This window comes from Ornithodoros turicata, chromosome 8 (genome assembly GCF_037126465.1).
Source record: "Ornithodoros turicata isolate Travis chromosome 8, ASM3712646v1, whole genome shotgun sequence".
Lineage (NCBI taxonomy): Eukaryota > Metazoa > Arthropoda > Arachnida > Ixodida > Argasidae > Ornithodoros > Ornithodoros turicata.
The window spans coordinates 27,806,758-27,827,654 of NC_088208.1; the positions used below are offsets into that span (position 1 = coordinate 27,806,758).

General features: G+C 46.6%; 1 protein-coding gene and 2 long non-coding RNA genes across 4 annotated transcripts; 1 reads left to right on the forward strand and 2 right to left on the reverse strand.

Annotated features, from left to right (window-relative positions):
• Positions 1–401: 401 nt before the first annotated feature.
• LOC135366101 (potassium/sodium hyperpolarization-activated cyclic nucleotide-gated channel 1-like) lies at positions 402–7,495 on the reverse strand. 2 transcript variants are annotated; one of them, XM_064598754.1, is made up of 11 exons: positions 7,352–7,495; positions 7,091–7,257; positions 5,484–5,730; positions 4,873–5,036; positions 4,521–4,804; positions 4,226–4,375; positions 3,539–3,757; positions 3,273–3,419; positions 3,083–3,180; positions 2,138–2,283; positions 402–1,050 (listed from the first exon to the last, which is right to left on the reverse strand). In XM_064598754.1, the coding sequence occupies exons 1-11, from the start codon at positions 7,372–7,374 to the stop codon at positions 851–853; spliced, it is 1,845 nt and encodes a 614-aa protein (XP_064454824.1). In that variant the 5' UTR covers positions 7,375–7,495; the 3' UTR covers positions 402–850. The 2 variants fall into 2 exon arrangements, with proteins under 2 accessions (XP_064454824.1, XP_064454823.1); XM_064598753.1 differs by having other exon boundaries at positions 4,226–4,378.
• A 658-nt stretch (positions 7,496–8,153) lies between these two features.
• Positions 8,154–9,002, forward strand: LOC135366103 (uncharacterized). The gene is made up of 4 exons (XR_010414095.1): positions 8,154–8,470; positions 8,609–8,663; positions 8,736–8,797; positions 8,958–9,002. It is a non-coding gene; the product is annotated as an uncharacterized LOC135366103 (long non-coding RNA).
• Positions 9,003–17,947: 8,945 nt separating this feature from the next.
• LOC135366104 (uncharacterized) lies at positions 17,948–19,244 on the reverse strand. Its single transcript, XR_010414096.1, has 2 exons — positions 19,171–19,244; positions 17,948–19,104 (listed from the first exon to the last, which is right to left on the reverse strand). It is a non-coding gene; the product is annotated as an uncharacterized LOC135366104 (long non-coding RNA).
• Positions 19,245–20,897: the final 1,653 nt, after the last annotated feature.

A 20,897-nucleotide genomic window follows, 5' to 3' on the forward strand; every position in this document is an offset into this window, starting at 1 on the left:
TTCCTTGATTCTCGAAGTCCACTCTATACCGTAGCGCCTTCCCTTGCCGTTCATTCTATATACTCTAGGGCGCGCTGGACCACATTCCAGGAGCCCTGGAGCGACAAGAGAGAGTTTCAGGTTGTTGCTGAGCTTGTTGGAAACAGTTGCATTACTGAGGCAATAAGAGAGGGCCCCTTGAAGTTCACTTTGCTCTGGGCTTCCCTGGAGCTGGACAGAGGATACGGCGGTAAGGGGTCACAGAAAATGTGTATGCCTCCCGTTTTCAAACAATCAAGGGAGAGAACGGTGTCTCTCGGGATCCATATCGTATCCATATTGCACACGATAAAGGTTTGCATCAGCTATGAAGGACTGACACTATATAGGCGCCATCGAAATACAGTAAAACCTCGTTATGACGAAATCGTTTTATTTCTTATTACGAAATATCGCTTTAGTCCCACGCTGTTTCGACAGAAATGCATGTTTTTCTATCACGATTAATCGATGTGTCCTGTCTGCCGGCTCCGTTTAGGGCAAAGGGTGAACAGGCGCAAGGATGTATAAGCAAAACCCATCTTAAATGCAGCTCATGCCCTTTCTCTAGGCTGCCAATGTGGTCAAAGGTTTACTTGCTTGCTTGAATAATGTTTTGAAGGCTCCTGCGGTGTTTCCGATACTATACTGTTTCCGTGTCTCTGCAGCTTTTATCGAATTGGCGCTTATATCGAACTTTTATTGCGGTCCCACGTTGGCGTCCTTATAACGAGGGCTTACCGAAACTTTATTTGCACCAACTGTTGACTAGATTCACATATTTGTTTTTACAAATTTGATGACGAGGCCTGATGATTGCACTGATTCTGTTTCACAAGTCTTCACTCTCTGTGCTGAGGAAAGTGGAATTTTGTGCTATTCTCTGGTTAGCCAAGGACTCGATGGACGACCGCATCTGTGGGTATTGCAGCAGAACTTCGTTGAAGTGTTCAGAAGACAGCGAGAACATGTCGCAGTAGGTTTCGGCGACGATACTTGCATTGCGTCTTGTCTTTGTCAGGAGACATATTTCTGGAAGACATTGTTGATGAGTGCACAGGCAGTACATATGCGCGGTATATGCAGTGAGATTATGCCGGAAAAAGTCGAATACAGGGCTCGTCATTCAATGTATAGACTGGATTAGACAGCTGTTCATAAAACTAAAACTGTCGCTGTTGCTATGCGGCTCTCCCCTTGACTAGAGGGGTCTCATAAATAGGGAAGCGTAAAAAAATATGTGTTTCTTCTTCCTGCCTTATCTTACAAGGTACAGTCCTCGTGCAGCTACTGAGAGGGGCAACGTTCAAGAAAGAAAAAGACAAAAAGGCAGCCTGATGAACTCCTTTTAACAACACTCCGCTTAGACGATACTGATACCTGCGGAAGAGAGTGGTTAAAATGTCACTGGGAATGACAACAACATTGTCAGTGCTGCAAGAATCCTGTCAATCCGCTCAATCGCGACAAAAATTTTGAAACGTTAAAGGTGCTGTGACACTTCGTCCTGTGTTATGCCGTGCTATTTACATGGTTGTGAATCTGCATTCCACGTTTTACAGCAAAAAGGGGTAATAGATGTAGAGTAAATGGGCACTGGTGCCGAAAATCAACCGGTTGCGACACCACGGGAGGAATTTCCGCGAATGAGGTTGCGGGCTCCACCGCGCACATGCCATGACAGAGGTCACGTGCTCATGCGTGCCAATAGAAATGATCGAGGCTCTCTCTCCTCTAACATCGGAGCTCGACAACTGGTATGCTCAAAGATCGGTGTTTCGACAACTTGACACGTAGAAAACGATTTTTTAAAGTTATTTTCCCCCCTCAACACTATGCCGTGCTGCACGATACGTGCACACTACCCCAACAACACCGAATATCCTCTGGATGTACGAATAATGTCCAAACGGATTCGCACGTCCGGTGGATATCTGAGTGACATCCATCTGACGTACGAATTCGCTAGGACATCATTCGTACACCCAGAGGATATTCGGTGTTGTTGGGGTATAATGAACCATAGATGTCAAAGTGTCACCACCCCTTTAATGCAGAACTGTATCTTGAATGTGATACTCTGTAGAATGGGACATGCACCACGCTAGCCACGTAATACCTCCAAAGTAGGCCCCTTCTGAAAGTGTGCCAAGGAACTGTCCGCCATGGAGAACTATCTTCACGGTTCCTGTCTGGATGAAGTACATCTTGGTTCCCAGTGTGCCTTCCTTGATTATCACGTCACCCGGCTGGAAGAATTCGTACCTGCGCAGTTCTGTGGCTAAAGTTCAACCGTGCAGTTGATGTTTCATACAGTTAAAGGTTATTAAATTTTGGAGACAATGTACTAGAACGGCCATTCCAGTTAGTTTCTTAGTACTTTTCTTCACAATTACGTCTCATTGGATTGGTGATCAGACTGAACAGAAAGACCTCTTACTTACGCTGTGCGCAAGCAAACGAACAGCCCTTCATTGTGTTTGTTGCTCTCATTGTGTGTGACATCGGCTTATAGTTGGATGTCAGTGAATGGGTGCATTTTTCTGAAAGATAACTTCTTCCGACCAGTTTCAGCACAGTACACCCCTTGGTACATTAATACACATTTGACTGGGGTCTACCGAACTCGACGTATGTCCGCGCAGGACGATTCGTTGAACTTCTTCCTAGCTGAACAGATGCACACAATGAAACATGCTGACCACGCCTTCGAAGTTTATTACAATTGTGCAAGCGAATGCCTCTGTTCACCAAACAACATTCATAGCCCTGTTGCAGGCTTTACCATGATCTTCCGCTCTTTCTTAAGCAGGCTACTTAAAATATATGCTCATCGATATTGAACACTCAAAGTGTCCTGTCCTTCGCCGCACTTGTTCTCGAAAGGCAATCTCTCCAGTATTTGCTAAGGACTGCACTTCTCCATGAAATCTTTTCACAGTGCAGACTTGTCTCAGAAGGATACACTGCCGGTCGAAAACTTGCCAAACGGAGGACGTGATCCTCAGTGAACAATATCCATTCGATACAATAAGATATCGCGCCGAAGGTGAACGCACTGTACCTAAGGCGTGTCGCCATGTCGCTGACAAATGCTGGATCGGCGTGGGACAAGAAAGGCACTGTTCGAATTGTGGTACGGCAGTTGTGCTTCATGACTTCCTGCAAGGGTCAGTGGGAGTAGTGGGATTAGAAGTAGAGCAATACTGGCCAAAGTTCCGCATTTATTCGTAAGTGTCGTGCACATTACTGACCTCTCTTAGCGGCTGTGACATGAAAGCCAAGATGGCGTCTTCATCAAAGACTTTCCCCTGGTATCTGTTTTCGAAGTAATCGCGGACTCGAAACCTCAAGTCCTTTGGCATACGACGGTACTGCATGTATTCTTCAATCTGCTTCATCTGCAGATGAAGGTCTTTGGTTAGTAACCAGCATCGTAGTACTCCAGTTCATTATATAGGTCCTTGTACTGTAACAGACGGTTAGTACTTTTTAGTTTACATATGGTTCGAGATCGTACCTTTTCTCTGTGAAGGCGCTTGGAGTAGTCGAGACATTGAATCAAGTTCGTGGCATGACCGATCAGAAGGGCGTACCCGGTTGCCCCAGTGAGCATGCCCATAGAGACAAGCCACATGTCAATGACGCTAACCGGAGCATTTCTTCCGTACCCGATGGACAGCATTTGAGACATGGCGTTGAACATGGACCACGAGTATTGCTCCACACGGGACTTGTGCTGAACAAGATAGGCCAAGTTGAGTTTGCGACAGTCTGTTCTCGTGTTAAACCCAAGAACGGCACGTTTAAGCCCCGCGCTATGTTTTCTTCTTATACTGGCTGCAATAGCTAGCCGCATCACTCCACGTCGCGACCAGGACAAGTGCGCCGACACCGAAACTATGGGAGCCCTATAGGCGGCACCTGGTGGCGGTGCAGCTGAATTTTTCTCCGGCAGAGTAATTCTGTTAGGGCTGACGGACCTACTTTACCTGCCATTCTTGGGTTGCATCAGTGGCGGATCCAAGTGGGGGAAGGCGTTTGGGCGATTAGGTCCCTCCCAAAATGTCAGTTTATACATTGGATTTCTCTCTCTCCCCTCCCCCACTACGCGCTCCAAAAAAGAAGCCCCTCCCCAAACCCAGGGTCTGGATCCACCACTGGGCTGCATACGGGTATGGACCTAAAAGCTGTTTCAAAAACACACCTGAATTCCATCTAACGCGACCCAGCTGTTCTCAGGAAACCCTTGTAGCATGGCAACAAAGAACTGGAGACACCCATTCCAGTGAGCGATCAGGAGCATTAGGCACACGATGTTGAAGAGGCGGACATACACTCCTGACGAGAAGTAGAACTGCTGAACAGGAGCGAAGGGAAAGGCGAAATATTAACACACACATCAGCGAGTCAGCACCGTACTCAAGCGCTTTCATGAGATCAGAACTGGTATACAAGCCACATGCGATCGCCGCTTACGTCAGTCGTTATCGGGAACTCACAGACTGTTGCTCCCAGTTGCGCACGTAGCGTACAAGCCGAGAAAGTCGAAGAAGTTTGAGAAGGCCAAGCAGCTTCGTGAGGTGTAGTAGGCGAATTGCAGAGAGTCCGTCTGGTTCGCCGTCACTTCGACTTATGCCAGCAATGAAGTGATCCAAGACGACGCACAAGTAATCAAATGGTATCGTACTGAGGAAGTCTAGCACGAACCAAGACCGCAAGTAGTGGGCAGCTACGAATTTGGGGTCCAGGCTGACTCTTTCGTGTCCCTCCGTCGTTACCACACCTGCGGTGGACTGCCCTCGTTATTGTCCCAATGATAGTCAATTGTTGCACGTATCGCAGTAGACGTACCGGTGCGAAAATTGAAAATGATATCGATGAAAAAGATGGCATCTGAAGCAAGATGGAAGGTCATCCAGCCAACGTTCTCAATGTCTGAGAAAAACGCTACGTCCAGGGGAATGACTATGAGGTTTACGATGAGTAACAGCACCATGCAGGCATCCCAATACACCCTGAAAATCACGGTACATAAATCTAGGTACAGTGCTGGACAAAAGTTTACGGAACACGGAACAAGATCCGGTACATTCCTTCTTTAGAGTGACACGCTAGCAGCGAATGGTACGGTACGGACCTGCAGACCGACGACTGGGTTGACTAGGTGCGTGTCTGAAGTCTCGTGCGGTCCCATTCGCTGCTAGCGTATCACTCTGAGGAAGGAATGCGCCGGATCGTGTTCCCTAAACTTTTGTCCAGCACTGTACATGGAGCACGCGACATTCTGTTAAGATCGACCCACATGGTGCGTATTTCGCTGCGTCGGTTCGTATTCGTATTCGCGTGTACGGGCACGCTTCTTTCACGCACCGTTATACGCCCTGCAGCACACACACCATGTGGGCCGTCCCTTCAAACACCAGTAAGATCGCACTCAACGAAATAAATTTTTCATGTCTAACCTAAACGTGCTACAAGGGTGGATGATCCAGTGTCCGGATTCTTCCTGCCTTGTTCTCTCCTGCATGATGGCCTCCGTGCTCCCGAGAATCTTTGTATTTCGCCGCATCCTTGCAGGCAGAAAAAAGGACGCGAACCAGCATTGTCGCCGTTGATTTGCTTTTTCTTCATGCGGCTCTTTCCCGCCTTTACCTCCAGGCGCAAGAATGACGTCGCCATTTGATGCCTTAAAACCATTACAGGTGACGTCTGTTGAACGGAGAATGATACGGTTCGGTAATATCACAAGAATTGAAATGGAATGGAACGAAACTTTATCTGTGATGCACGTGATGACTTATCCAACCAGAGCCACTATAGGTAGAGGCATAGCCTCCTATATACAGTATATTATAGCTACCTATATATAATGTATATGGGAGGCTAAGGTAGAGGTGAGCGCGGATAACATTGACAGTACCCAGTGGCGCCACGAGGGCGTGCTTCACCCTGTGCGTGCGCTCTTTGCGTTACCCTACAATAATGGATTCTCAGTAATCCTACAATAATGGATCCTCCTACAGAAAATCCCAGAGAGCTTGGCGCCGCTTTGAACTATGGGAACTTGCTGGTAACAAAGGGGGAGGTGGTCTCTAAGCTGTTTCTGTTCCTTCTCTCTCGGCCGATTGTCCACGAGGAACAAAGTCAGCGAAAACGAAACGTGATTCCAGTAATCTCCCAGGATGCAACGCGTACGCAAGGAGCACTGGGATTTGCCGAAATCATCCATAGTTCAAAGGCACAGCAGTGCAACGGACGGCACAATCCGCACATAATTTTGAATCCGCAGTATGATTCACTGCACGCGCTTATGGCTCCATCTAGGGGACGTCGGCAGAGACACTAATGCTTGTTTTCGTATAAAATGTCGATATCCGGGGGCACGGCAGAGGCGCGTGGTTTGATTCGCGTTTTATCCGTGCGGATCTTGCGATGTTATATTTCTATCAGCAAAAGAAGTCGTCGCGCGTATGTCCTGGTGTACCCGCGGATGTACCCGCGCATCCATCTATTCATCGATTAACATAAGCCCCATAGAGAAACTTACGTAGATCTGTGTCATACTGTATGCCCACAAAATACTGCACAACCAGCTTACGATACTACATATCGTGCTCACATATAAAACAACTACTATACACACACACCACATCGCAAAATATTGTGGCCACCACATGCAGAACCTACGGGACGTTCAAATTTGATCGTTACTCATCAGTGTCTTGGAATTCATTGCCATCAGACATCCGACATATATATATTCATTTCATTCATTCAAAAATGCTTTGTACCGATTCATTTTCTCTGAACTGTAATCTAACATATTGTGTCACTATAGTGTAGTTCTCAGCCGTACGATTCATATTAGTACTACTATCTTTCTTTTCCGAGAGTTGCTTTTACACTTCCGAATAACACAAGGTCCCGGAGCTAGTTCTAGTTATGAGACCTTTGTCTGTATATAATCTATGGTCTGTATTACAACGTAAATTTGAAATAAAGTGAAATTGAAATTGAAAAACTCGCGCGCGCCTCCAACCTTAGGAGACCACTATATTCACGATCGTACCTTTCTCTTGGTGTAACGGGTGATCAATGTCGAATGTCATGAAGCGACCCCTAGACATGGTAATAGGAGGTATGGGATCATCATCGGTGGCTTCGTCGGGCAGATCGCCCAATCTTGAACGGCAGCTGGAGCGGAAGGACCTCTTGGAGAAAGATTCTCGTAGCTTCCTGCGCGGTTCCACGAGCCATGCAGATTTTCCAGTGCACACGTCTGTACTGTTGCGCACGAAAAGATGTTCGCTTACCCCACATCGTGGCTTACCCTGATATTAGTGCCAGAGGCATCTTGCGGTGCAGACAACGGTGATGTGGTCACTTGAGTAAACGGTTGGCGAGAAGTGCACCGCTTTTCGCCAGCCGCTATCTGGAGGTGGCTTACTACGTTCTTTGATGCTGATGCGCATAACGCAGGCGTAGGTCTGGCCGTAAAACCACCTTTACGACTCATTTTTATCGAGGAACGCCAGTGACCTTACAGCCAAACTTGCACAAGGTACTCGTGTTACACACGTGTGGCAAAGTGTGATTCAATGCGTTCTGGGATTTAAGAGGAGATTCCACCGGGCGCTGTCTGTCTTTGAGACGATAATGTTGTATGGCCAAACTGTAAGAGATGATACATGAAGAAATAGTGTGGTACCCTGTAATAAGTCATTTCGTTTTAATATAACCTTGTCGATTTTTCTCTACTACAATTATCATCACCGCCATCATCATCATAATTACCGTCGTCGTCGTCGTAGTCATTATCATCGTCATCATCATCGGTATTAGGTCTATAAGACCTTGTCGCGTTACTCTCAAACCACAAGTCTCCGTGCGCTCGTCAGCCTCGTTCCCAGCGACGACACAACAGGGGTGGACTGCCAAAATCGCTCATCCCATTGTGATGAATACTGGTGGCCGTCGTCTTTAATGAGTATGACTGACGATAACGTAACATTCCATATAACTAGTAATCCGGTAAACATCTGAGTAGCGTACCAATGCTCGAAAGATCAAGGAAAAAGAAGATTGCCTGCTTCCGCGTGCGGTATGCACAGTTGTTCAAGAGAGGAGTGCTGGCCGATGCGGTGCCTTTTCTGCACCGGTTCCCGAGCGGGGGAAAATGAAAGGGCACGAAATGAACATGAACGGAGAAGAAAATTAACGAAACACACAATGGGAAATGAAGGAACAGCTGTCCACACGTGCACAGTTCCAGTGGCTACCACGAGGTAGCAGGTCTACTGGCGGCGTCCCTTCCTTGAATCGCGTTGTTGTGTTTAGCACTTGTGTGTTTTTGTGTTTGTTTTGTGTTGTGTTTTGTAGGGACATCCCCTTACAGACAGCCCCTGATGTCCCTTGGCCAATTAAGGCACCAAGAGGTGACATGCCAGACGTTAGTATTCTCATATTTCTGGTTACTACCGTACTGTATAGCTATGTTCTGCAGGATCTGGAGTATAGGAGGAGTGGGTCTCTATGGCATAACACAGCTAACAGATTTAGTTGCCTTCTATTGCTGCTTGTTTTACAGGGAGATTCCCTTCGCAGACCTTCCCTGCTGTCTCTGTGACTGAAAGCGTTAGCAGGTGATGTGTTCGTTTTGCGTTTTTACTTTTCGAATTTTGATTTGGTTTTACAATACTATATCTCCGTTGCAGTTCTCCCGAGTCGGGGATTTGCATCACCTTCATCACCAGGGAGCAGCACCGGAACAAATCAAGTACTCTTGTCCATATTCCCTTGACTGAAACGAAAAGCAACAACTTTAATTTTTGTGTAATCCTCGCAACTGCTCGTATCATTTTGTAAAGATTACGAGCAACAATTTTACTTTTTGTGTAATCCTTGCAATTCATAATTCCTCGTTTCATTTTGTGCAGATTACAAAAAGGGGACGTGACAAATTAACGTACGCGCAGTCCGACCGGCAACACTGACCGTGTCGTAAAGCGGACTTCACCTAGCGCTCGCAAACGTGGGAAACGAACAAGCCACTTCTTTGACGCGAAAGATTTAAATGTATCATGTTCTTACGCACTTTGATGCTGGTATGCGTCTGTTTTTTTTTGTTTTTTTTTTTCAGACTCAGGTCAGTTGCTTTCTATCATGCTCCTTCGACGCTTTCGTTCTGCGACGCCTTGTGACACCCTTCTTTCCCGCCAATCGACAACTGAGATTCTCCCCCCATCTATGCTGAGCAAAGTTGGTCCATCGCTCGCTATCCGCATGCCACGGAACACCTCTCGTCCGATGTGGCTTTTACAGCTCAGTGGCGTTATCGCTTGAGACAAGTTGATTCTCCCATGCAGATGCTGTCACTGCGGTGCTCTAGAGGATCTGGAGCACATTCTTCTCCATTGCCCACACTACCAACCTTCCCGAACCGCATCCTCAGGGTCTGGACTCTGCCCATTCTCTCTATCAAAATTGCTTGTCCATGGCCGAATCCAGCCCGCCAACGCTCTCCGCTCAAAGCTCTTTTGACCTTTTTTGGACGCAATAAGGCTTCGATCCTTATTGTGAAGAGGCTCATTATTTCATTCCCCACATCACCACCAGCAATGGGGTACAGTATCGCCCCTGGCGATGAAACTCGTCATTCATCGTCTTTAAATGAAGTTCTTTTTCAGACAAAATCATGCGTGCAGTCAAGCAACGCTGACAGTGCCGTGAGGGCAGCTTCACCATAGCCTCCTATATACGATTATATAGGAGGTTATGCCTTCACATAGCGTAAGCCAAACCGACTTCCTGAATGATGGCGCTTACCAAAGAAATGTCCAAAATTGTGTATTCGTCTAGAACAATGTACCTCATTTATTGCTAGGAAAAGCAGGGCAGCCCTACATACATTGAAGACGCTTGAAACTTCGGACACGTTAAGAACAGCGTCGCTTTTGACCATTAGACCACTGAGCTTACCGATGCCACTTGCGAAAGTTGACTCCACTCTACAAGAAGAAGGTTGACTATCCAAGATCCCGTCACGGCGGTGATCTGGAAGCTCCAGAGTGCTTCCTTCTCCATTGTCCGCACTACCAAACTTTCAGAACGACACTTTCAGTGTCTCTAAATCTCATGGACTATCGCCCACTCACTATGTCAAAAGTACTGTGTACAGAAAAGTAAACGTTCATGGCCAAGTCCAACAACAACAACGTATAAGTAACGATGATGGTGCGGGATGTTTCGCCGCTGAGGCAGCGCCCTATCGCATTGTTTGAGGGGGAGAAGATGGTGAGTGATGGTGGTGGTGGTGGTGAGTGGTGGCAAAGTCCAGCCCACCGACGCTCCGCCCTAAAAGCTCTGCTGGGCTTTTTGGACACCGTATAGGACCTCGGTCCTCACTGTAAGGTGACTCATTATCGTTTCCCCACATCATTTCCCCACATTACCACCAGCAATGGGGTAGAGTATCGCCTCTGGGTATGAAACCCCTCAATCATCATCTGTAAAATAACTGAATTGTTGTTGTCGACCATAAGGCCACTAGCTATAGCTAAGACGAAACAGCTTACCCACACGAAGCAGTTCGCCCGTACGACCGGGTACGACGAGCAGTGCAAAGTAAATTACGAGCCGGAGAATGGATTAAAATGCACGCCCTGTTTCCCGGCTATTATGGCACAGCGGTACTCCAGCGATTATGACAACATGTGGATTGGTGCCTCCGATCGTGACTACCGGCTCAGTTGTTTCGTACGTTGTTTTACCTGTGACATCCACCTCGTTGCAAGAATAACTGAATAACGTTATCTTTCTCCCTCAAGTTTAAGTAAGTAGGCAACATTTGCTACATGTCCTAGATTAAAACTAAAAATAAGAGGACTCCTTCCTGTCCTAAGTTTTTCGCCCATTGGCACGGAAGACGGGAACTTGTGGTGAGAAACAGAAGTCTAGCGCTGTTCGACCAATCGAATTTTCTTTCCGTTAGAGAGACAGCCCAAAATAAGTGACGTTAAGCATTTGTCCTATAGGTGGCACACTGTAGGATCCGTCTCATAACACCCGTCCGTAGCACTGCCGCCTCCTTACCCCAGCACACCGCAACTTGCGGTGGTGTGACGTGCGGAGGGGTCACTGTCACGTGATCTAGGCTACTGTTGTCACGACAGAGCCTTTCTACTCAGCTTTAGTCTCTCATCGCTCGTGGCGAATTTTTGTAGCACCCCTTACGACTGTGGTGCATCGTGCAGTGTGAGGCAATAGCGCAAAAGTCTAAATGTGTATGCGCTATTCTAGGTAACACTGGTGACGTCAAGAAGAGAGCGACAGGAATGTGCGATACTATCGACAACGCAGGGACGGCACAAGGAAAAGATCCCCTATAAATAGCCAGTATAGGATCCCATTAGGAGTGAAAATTACACCGACTATTTCAGAATACAAAAACGGGTAGTACTTATCAAGAAAATAGCATTTTATTGCCGGAGACAGTTGGCAAAGAGGTAGCAAACAAAATAAATAATGCAGCATGTACATGTCGTACTTTAGATGCCGTGAGGTCCTTAATGAAATGCATCCGTGACCTTCTGCCTGCAAGAACGACCCATAGCATGCAAACTCGACAATCTTTTTCAACACCTTCTGAGAACATGCCCATTTGACAACGCCGACACGTATCACATTACACTGATGTATCCAACTAATTAATTTCACTCCTGCTTTGTGCAAGTACCTCTTGATTCACTCTTCACCCCTGCTTGGGATGGGTGAGCTGTTCAGTTGCTTTTGCGAGCTTCTTCACCAAGTCGTTAATAGCAGGAACCAGATTCGGATTAGTAGGCCCGTTGGCAAGATTAGCCGCCTTGGCACTCCTGTACTGGTTACCATATTGCTGCTGCTGCTGCTGGCTGTACTGGTTGTAGGACGCGCCGTACGTAGTGCTGTACGGAGTAGCGTAGTAAGCAGGTAAGTTGAAGTAGCCGAGACCGCTCATAACCATGGCAGCCATTCCTCCAAGGAAGACCATGGTTCCAACGGCAGCTCCTCCCATGGCTAAGGCCTTGGACACGGAGCGAACGTCAACACGGAGCGTCTTGGACAATTCGTCGGATACCCTGTTTGTAGCTTCAGCAATATCCGAGAAGTTAAGTCCCTTCAACTGGCTGAACTGGTTTAGTTGGTTAATAGCGTTGGCCCCTTGTCTCACGCCAAGGAGGGCACCGATGAGACTTCTGGCGTCTGGAAGTCCAGCCGCTCTTTCTTGTTGACCAGCGGACCCAGGAAGGGGAAGGTTGAGTGCCCTGTTGCCAGCAGATGGGAAGCTGACGGGCTGTCCACCACCCGATGATGGCTGCGAGCCGGGAAAGGAGACGCTTCCTCCAGAAGACCTGGTAGGCTTGGAGCCCGGGAAGTTTACCGTAGATGCGGGGCGCTGTGACTCCAATGCCTGAGGCTCGTACGCCCGATCATGTCCAGGAAAGAGGGCCCTGGGTTTCTGGCTTTGTCCAGCGCTTTGTCCAGGAAAGGATGTCCGATCCGGTGTTGCGAAATGGAGGACGAGGCAGAAGGTGATGAATGCGGTGGCTTGCTTGAAGTGATGGTACATTTTGGTGCGGATGGAGAGCTGCAAGAATAGCAAAAATGATTTCGTAAGTAAGGAACTGAATGTCCAGTACCGACAAGCTGTGTAGTGAAATACGGTAAGTCGTATCCGAAGATGCCAACTTGGTACAGGAAAGAATTTAACGAACGACCATTCCTTATCAGACGTGAACTCAGGCCGAGTGTCATAAGAACGTGAGCCAAACGACATGTGCAGGTGGGACATATGCACCGTATGTTCCCGTGTATACCGCACTTGAAGCCAAGAAGCCTTTGAAGACAAGAAGAAAAATTACACGACTGAAGTTCTTGTTTGAGACGTCTGAAGTCACTTCGGATTACAGTGCTTTCCGTATCTAGAACCCCTCCAACCACGATATACGCACCATCTTCACCCCTTTTCCTTTAAAACAATATTCGCTCGTACTTCAACATTTAAAAATTCGTTTTTTGTCCGTAGTATTCCTGTGTGGAATTCGTTGCCTGTCGGTATTGTTCGGAGCGAAAGTATTACAGTATTCGAAGACCTTGTTCACGACATTTGCACTGGTTGAGATTGTTCATGTACCTGTAAGAGTGTTCTCTTTTGTGTGTGCGCGTGTGAACTTGTTTGTTGATTCTTTTTCCTTGTTTACACTGTGTATACCCTCCTGCTTGGGCCACTGCGTGGCTCGCAGTATTTCTAAATAAATAAAATACTGTGCGCGTTGTACAAAGTACTGAGTTTTAGTATATCGTACGCTACCGCCTTTGCGTACGCAAGGGATTACTTTGGTGGTTCTGCGCACGCACAGTACTTAAACAGAGCATTGCGCAGAACCACCACGCTATCTCTTACGTACGTAATGGCGACAGCGTACGACATACTAAAACACACTAGTGTCCCGAAGGGGCCATACATAGCGAACGTTAGTAGACTGCTACCGGTAGTCCGGTAGTCCGGTACCGGTAGGTAGTACCGGTAGTCCGGTAGGCTGCCGAGTTCGCCGCACGCTATCAGCAGATACGATTTTGATCCACACTCTGTCATTGGTCTCGATAGGTACGGTAACTTATAACGGCGACGTTATCAGCGACCTACTACCACTATGTTGTCTACCGGTGCGCGTTATAAACCGGAGTTTTTCCCCGAAGAGCCTTTCCTAAGGAGCTGCCTTGCAATCTCTAACCTCTCGCGTTGGTCCATCTGCGTGGTATAGGCGTAAATCTTTCATGTAAACGTAATGTTCAGAAAAAAAAAAAAAGAAAGTGAATGGTAGGCGGCGAGCACGAGTGCAAGAATAGGGGACAGAGGCGACGAGCTTCGGCTCGTACCGGGTTAACGAACTGCCATCGAACTTTGACAGGCTTCGAATAAATATTGCATCCTTGATGGATGTAATGAAAAGTTCATGCATTCGCCGATCGGGCTGAGATGAGACCGATAGTAATTTAGAGCTTACGGTTTCCGTGCACCAGAGCGCAAGGCCGATAGGATAAAATCATAGAAAGCAAAGTAGTAGAGCTCCAAGCTCGTGCTGAAGACCAGACGGTGGTGGGGTTGGAATCCTACCACCGGCTGTGCTGTCTGATGTTTTCCATGGGCTTTCCTGCAGACTTTGCAAGCGGATGTCGGCAGTTCCCCCTGAAGTCGGCCCGGGACGCATACTAACTCCTTCCGGCTGTCCTTCCCATCGATCCGCAACTGTGCGGCACCCATAGCCACAGCCACAGCTGCTCCGCGGCGTTAACAGGGAATCAGAGAGTTTTCCGTGCACTATTTTCACCCGACGGTTCGCGTTATACATGGGACGCTCTTCAAATTTTCGGGGGTACATGCTGCACTTGGAGTGCGTATTATCCTTTGGCTTGCGATCCTATACAATGAAAAAAAAAAAAGAAAGAAAGAAAGAAGAAACACTCGGCTCACCTTCTTCGCAAGAAGTAGGTACTCCAAAGAGATCAAAAGCGAAAGCTGGAAATCAACTGGAGCCTTACCGTCCCAACATTCACTTTTATACTTCATCGCACGAGGATGAGAGAAAAGGACATTATTAGTCACCGCTGGGTTATTCCTTTCGCCAGAAGGATCCACCGCAAATGTGGGTCAGCCTATGCGATCTCACTGTGCAGGCCGTTCCCATGTCTTTGCGTTCACGTAACCCGGCCCGACATCGCGGTGCCCACCTGGTCTCGGATCAACGCCCGCCCAATCAACGGACGTTTCTTTCTTGAGCGGTTCCTGAGGGAAACCCCAAGACATTCTGGCTGCTCCACTTTTCGTTTCCTTCCACTTCACTCTTTCTTCCCGGAGAGCGGCAAAGTGTAACATTGTTCCTTCCAAATGCAGACGACTTGCGACTGTTTCACTGTATAAGGGTCGGTTGTTGTGGTTTGTCTCTGTGGCACAGGGCGTGGTGTGCAGTACTTTATGCTACCTAGTCAGAACGGACGGGTTGTTACAAGTTATTTTTAAAAATTATCCGAGTTACAGATAAATGTGTTTGATGGTATATGAGCTACCGCTACGGATATCCCATAGGAGAAAATACACTGATACTGCTACAGATATTTCCAAAAATGTACTCACTGCCTTCAGTCACTTTTGCCATTAAATTGATTGCATTGATTTAGTGAGCGGTGATTAGTTGCATTACGATTAATAACGCGGATTACCTTGGGTCACATGATGTGATAACGCCATACTTTTTTTCATTCATTCTTTCTCTCTTTATAAATTCTGCACACACTCCAGATATGAAAAAAGGAATATATTTATTCCCAGAAAATAGACTGAGCAGACAGCACACATTAAGAAGCTCCATTCGCTGATCGGGCTTAGATGAGGCCAATAGCAATTTACAGCTTCCAGTTTCCGTGCGCCAGCGCCCAAGGTCTATAGGATAAAAGTATAAAAAGGCGTAGGCATAATTCTAGAACGATTCGAGAACGTTTGTTTCTTTGCTAAAAATTGTGGAAAAGAAAAGCTCTTGGGATTTTTTCGGGCCAAAAATCGAAGGTCCTCTTTCTGGGCAAATTTTGGGCTCAAATTAAAGCGCAGTTCCTGCTGAATATCCATGCGAAATTTTAGTTCGATCTGAGCGCTTTTATTTTTTGGCCAAAAATGGAAAAAAAGGTAAGCCTAACCCCTTGGGTTTTTTTCGGGCCAAAAATCGAAAGTCCTCTTTCTGGGCAAATTTTGGGCTCAAACTAAAGCGCAGTTCCTGCTGAATATCCATGCGAAATTTTAGTTCGATCTGAGCGCTTTTATTTTTTGGCCAGAAATGGAAAAAAAGGTAAGCCTAACCCCTTGGGTTTTTTTCGGGCCAAAAATCGAAAGTCCTCTTTCTGGGCAAATTTTGGGCTCAAACTAAAGCGCAGTTCCTGCTGAATATCCATGCGAAATTTTAGCTCGATCTGAGCACCAAAAAGTAGCAAGTAGAGCACCAAAAAAAGTGCCAAAAATGGAAAAAAAGGTAAGCCTAACCCCTTGGGTTTTTTTCGGGCCAAAAATCGAAAGTCCTATTTCTGGGCAAATTTCGGGCTCAAACTAAAGCGCAGTTCCTGCTGAATATCCATGCGAAATTTTAGCTGGATCTGAGCACTTTTATTTTTTGGCCAAAAATGGAAAAAAAGGTAAGCCTAACCCCTTGGGGTTTTTTCGGGCCAAAAATCGAAAGTCCTATTTCTGGGCAAATTTCGGGCTCAAACTAAAGCGCAGTTCCTGCTGAATATCCATGCGAAATTTTAGCTGGATCTGAGCACTTTTATTTTTTGGCCAAAAATGGAAAAAAAGGTAAGGGTTTTTTTCGGGCCAAAAATCGAAAGTCCTCTTTCTGGGCAAATTTTGGGCTCAAACTAAAGCGCAGTTCCTGCTGAATATCCATGCGAAATTTTAGTTCGATCTGAGCGCTTTTATTTTTTGGCCAAAAATGGAAAAAAAGGTAAGCCTAACCCCTTGGGGTTTTTTCGGGCCAAAAATGGAAAGTCCTATTTCTGGGCAAATTTCGGGCTCAAACTAAAGCGCAGTTCCTGCTGAATAACCATGCGAAATTTTAGCTCGATCTGAGCACTTTTATTTTTTGGCCAAAAATGGAAAAAAAGGTAAGCCTAACCCCTTGGGTTTTTTTCGGGCCAAAAATCGAAAGTCCTCTTTCTGGGCAAATTTCGGGCTCAAACTAAAGCGCAGTTCCTGCTGAATATCCATGCGAAATTTTAGCTGGATCTGAGCGCTTTTATTTTTTGGCCAAAAATGGAAAAAAAGGTAAGCCTAACCCCTTGGGTTTTTTTCGGGCCAAAAATCGAAAGTCCTCTTTCTGGGCAAATTTCGGGCTCAAACTAAAGCGCAGTTCCTGCTGAATATCCATGCGAAATTTTAGCTGGATCTGAGCGCTTTTATTTTTTGGCCAAAAATGGAAAAAAAGGTAAGCCTAACCCCTTGGGTTTTTTTCGGGCCAAAAATCGAAAGTCCTCTTTCTGGGCAAATTTCGGGCTCAAACTAAAGCGCAGTTCCTGCTGAATATCCATGCGAAATTTTAGCTGGATCTGAGCGCTTTTATTTTTTGGCCAAAAATGGAAAAAAAGGTAAGCCTAACCCCTTGGGTTTTTTTCGGGCCAAAAATCGAAAGTCCTCTTTCTGGGCAAATTTCGGGCTAAAACTAAAGCGCAGTTCCTGCTGAATATCCATGCGAAATTTTAGCTGGATCTGAGCGCTTTTATTTTTTGGCCAAAAATGGAAAAAAAGGTAAGCCTAACCCCTTGGGTTTTTTTCGGGCCAAAAATCGAAAGTCCTCTTTCTGGGCAAATTTTGGGCTCAAACTAAAGCGCAGTTATGACATTGCTAAGCCTGGATTTGATAACCTCTATCTTATCCTTCTTCAGATATATTAAAACTCGCTACTATAAACCAATCGTATGGAGTACATCTTTGCCTTTAAAAAGCAACTGCCTCCTTTTTCCCGCCAGTTTCATCCGTGACAAAAAAAAAAAAAAAAAAGACCGCTGATTGGCACGGCCGTTGAGATTGCACTTTGAGGTGCGTTATATCTGCTAGACCACGGGTCTTCAGCGAGGGAATCATTGTGGATAATCAACCTCTTTTAGTCCGGGCTTCGCGAGAATACATTGTTTTTGTACAATAGAGACGTCGAATAAAAATCTTCAAGAGCCAATCCTTCTCCTAGTTCGTTCGTACTACTAATACTAGGCAATCTTTGCCGTTACCGTATGCTGGGAGATCGACATTTCCTAAAAGAATTTAGACGTTAGTTTGTTTTTTCACCCACTGGGGATTACAGGGGGCGCTCTTCGTCAAGACTTCGACAGGTCTAAGCAATGGCCGAGAAAAATGAGAACACGTTTATTTTGTAACAAGGAATAACAGAGGAAACAGTACAAAAGAAGGCTCCAAGATTCTTCATTCGCGTCTTCACCACGTAGGGAACAGTTCGTGGGGTTGCTGCTGAAAGGGCTCTGCGTTGTCGCCCTGCAGAAAGACGGAAAGAATTAGCCAGTATAGTCAACAGAATAAGGTGAAAGATACTTCACGAAGTTCTGATGGAGGTCATTGCAGGACGAACTCCTTCCACGAACCAGGGAAACGAGGCTGCGCTGCAGCAGACTGCAGATTCTGCAAGGGAAAAGGGGGGGGGGGTAGTCAAAATGTACCTACCTCAACCCCGTAAGCTAGTGCATGTTTGCGTATCAGGGATTGATGAACGACAAAGTCAAGATAAGGAAGCAAGGTTTTATTGCGATGGCGGTCAAGTACAAGACAAAATCTAAAATGACAAAGCAAAATGACAATGAGGCAACGAGGACAGCCAAAATGTACCTGCCTCAACCAAGAAGCTAGTGAATGTTTGCGTCAAGGGGTGGGGGGCAGATGAGTAAAGAAACAGACAAAGGAACACCATTTTATTAACGAAAGTGACCGAGTTACAAACAAACCCGAACAGGTGTTAAATTTCCCGGCACCTAGCAGCGCGTCCGTAAGCTAGCCCTCACCACGATGGAATTGGAATCGAAGGTGGACGCAGAGGCTTACATCTTACCTTTGTCGTAACGCCCATTTGGCTTACGAACTGAAACGCGAAGTTCCTCTTCAGTTGACGCACGAAAAAGAAAACATTCCGTTCGTCAAAGCTCAACTGCGTCAGCCACGACAGGGACCGTTGCTCTGTGACGAACAGAATGGGGGCCTCAGCTAAGCCTAACTTAAAGCTATACTCGAAGACAAATGCGCGTAGCTCCTCTTGAGGCTTGTTTATCTTCATCTGTCTAGCTTAGCTACACAGCGAAACAACTTTACAGTTTAAGAGCGCTAACGTTTCGCTGACAAACTCTTAACTGAGACCCCTTGTTGCAGAGCCGAATGGAGAAAGCCGGCCACTGCGAAAGAAGCTTACACTCACTTTTCGTACAGGCTCCGTCTACCAGAATGTTGAGGAACAAAAATCCGCCTTATCGTCATTAGGTGGAACCAGATATCCTCAGTGTCACCTAAAACGAATAGCAAAAGGCGTACGGTTAAGACAGATAATAGATATTGCCGTCAAGCCTACTCACCACTTATCTCCAGTCTGACTGTGGAAGCTGTTCCCAACACCACAGCCAAAAACGACTGGTGGCTTCTAGACGGTGCGTGTTGCTTTTAAAGAAATCGTTGTGCTAGGTGTACGTGATTTTTGAGCAACAGCACTGAATTTTCCCTTTATAACAGGAAAAAATATATATATAATTTTATGTCATGCTCGAATACCTTTAGGTCTGCTATACTTTGGTAGTTTATTCATTCAAATGACCCACTGCGTTATTGGGGTGGCCAGGAAAGGGAAACTCTCCTTCCCAATGTCGCTTCTCCCTTTCCAGACGGCCCTTCCTCTCCTTTTTTTTGTTCTTTTTTTTTTTTGCTTTCGTACTGGTATCTTCCCTAGATATGTGTAAACTGAACCGATAGCGCAGTTGACGTAACGAGAGAGTGCGGAATCCAGAACGCCGTGCTATGCTCGCCTTGTATCACTTGAGACAATGGAGGAACAAATTACCTTATGTGAGCCAGCGCTGTACGGTTGGTGGCGTATGAAGGACCTGTCTTTATAGATAGATATTGATAATCTGTAGATAATGGGCTGGCATCAGGGCGAATGCAAATCGGGGCGGCTGGCACTCTTCTGGCCCTGTGAATGACGGATAATTAACGGATATGACGTTCTTTTAGCTCGATTGAGGCTGAGGTCATACTCACGTCATACGCGTGGGTTTTTACTGCGCAGGGAGGAACCACCCTAGTGCACGTACTGCGGAGAACGACTCTCTGTGCTATACAATCCATCCCTGTTCATTACCTGTTCCTCACATGAAGCTCATCGTCAAGATCACTTTCATGTATTTTACCAGTATTGACCCTGTGGACCACTGTTCCGTTTTTATGGTTCTGTCCGTCCTATTGGTTATTGCAAAGAAAGATATTGGTTATTTGCAATTGATCATCCATATCGTCAGATTTTAGGTTCCTCTCATTCGCTTACCATCACCATATCACCTCGCTTACCATAAAAAAAAATCTTAACTCCAGAGTCTAAGTCTGAATACCAGTTGCATAAAAGTTCCAAGCAGTTCCATACAAGTTGCATAACCGTGGTGGAGATTCCTGAAATGACGCCGCGGCCAGTTACCGGATGAGGCAACTAACCGGGGGGGGACCCGGTCATCGGTGACCCCGGGGGTCTTACGGAAACACCCCCGGGGCCTCCTCGCGAGCACTCCCGCCAGACCTCCTCCTATCTTACCCACCCTCTCCTAGGCTACTTCCTGTCCCCCTTATCCCCCCCTTACAGCTAACCCTCACTTTTACCCAGTTTCTACCCCCGAACCTTACGCAGAGAGATCCCGTTTCGAACCAGGGTCTTTCTGTGCAGAAGGCAAACACCAAACCGACTGAGCTACCCGCCCAAGTGCACGACCGTGTCGCAAATCCCTTATCAACTGAGCGTTATCAGCGCAACCTCCGGTCTCTACCACAACACTTCATTCTACGAATAACAGATGGCGCCATGCACCACCTTCTGGAAAGTAAGAAGAAAATACTAAGAAACTAGACGCCGGGTGAGTAAATGCAGGCAATACCACGACCTACTAAGCGGGTAATACTAATGTCCAATAAAGGTAAGCCGAAGTGCTCAAATCGTGCTAGGATTTTGCGTAGCCACTCAGCAGGAACTGCGCTTTAATTTGAGCGCAAATTTTGCGACAAAAAAGAGCAACCGCGATGTCCCGTGCACAAGCGCAGCAAA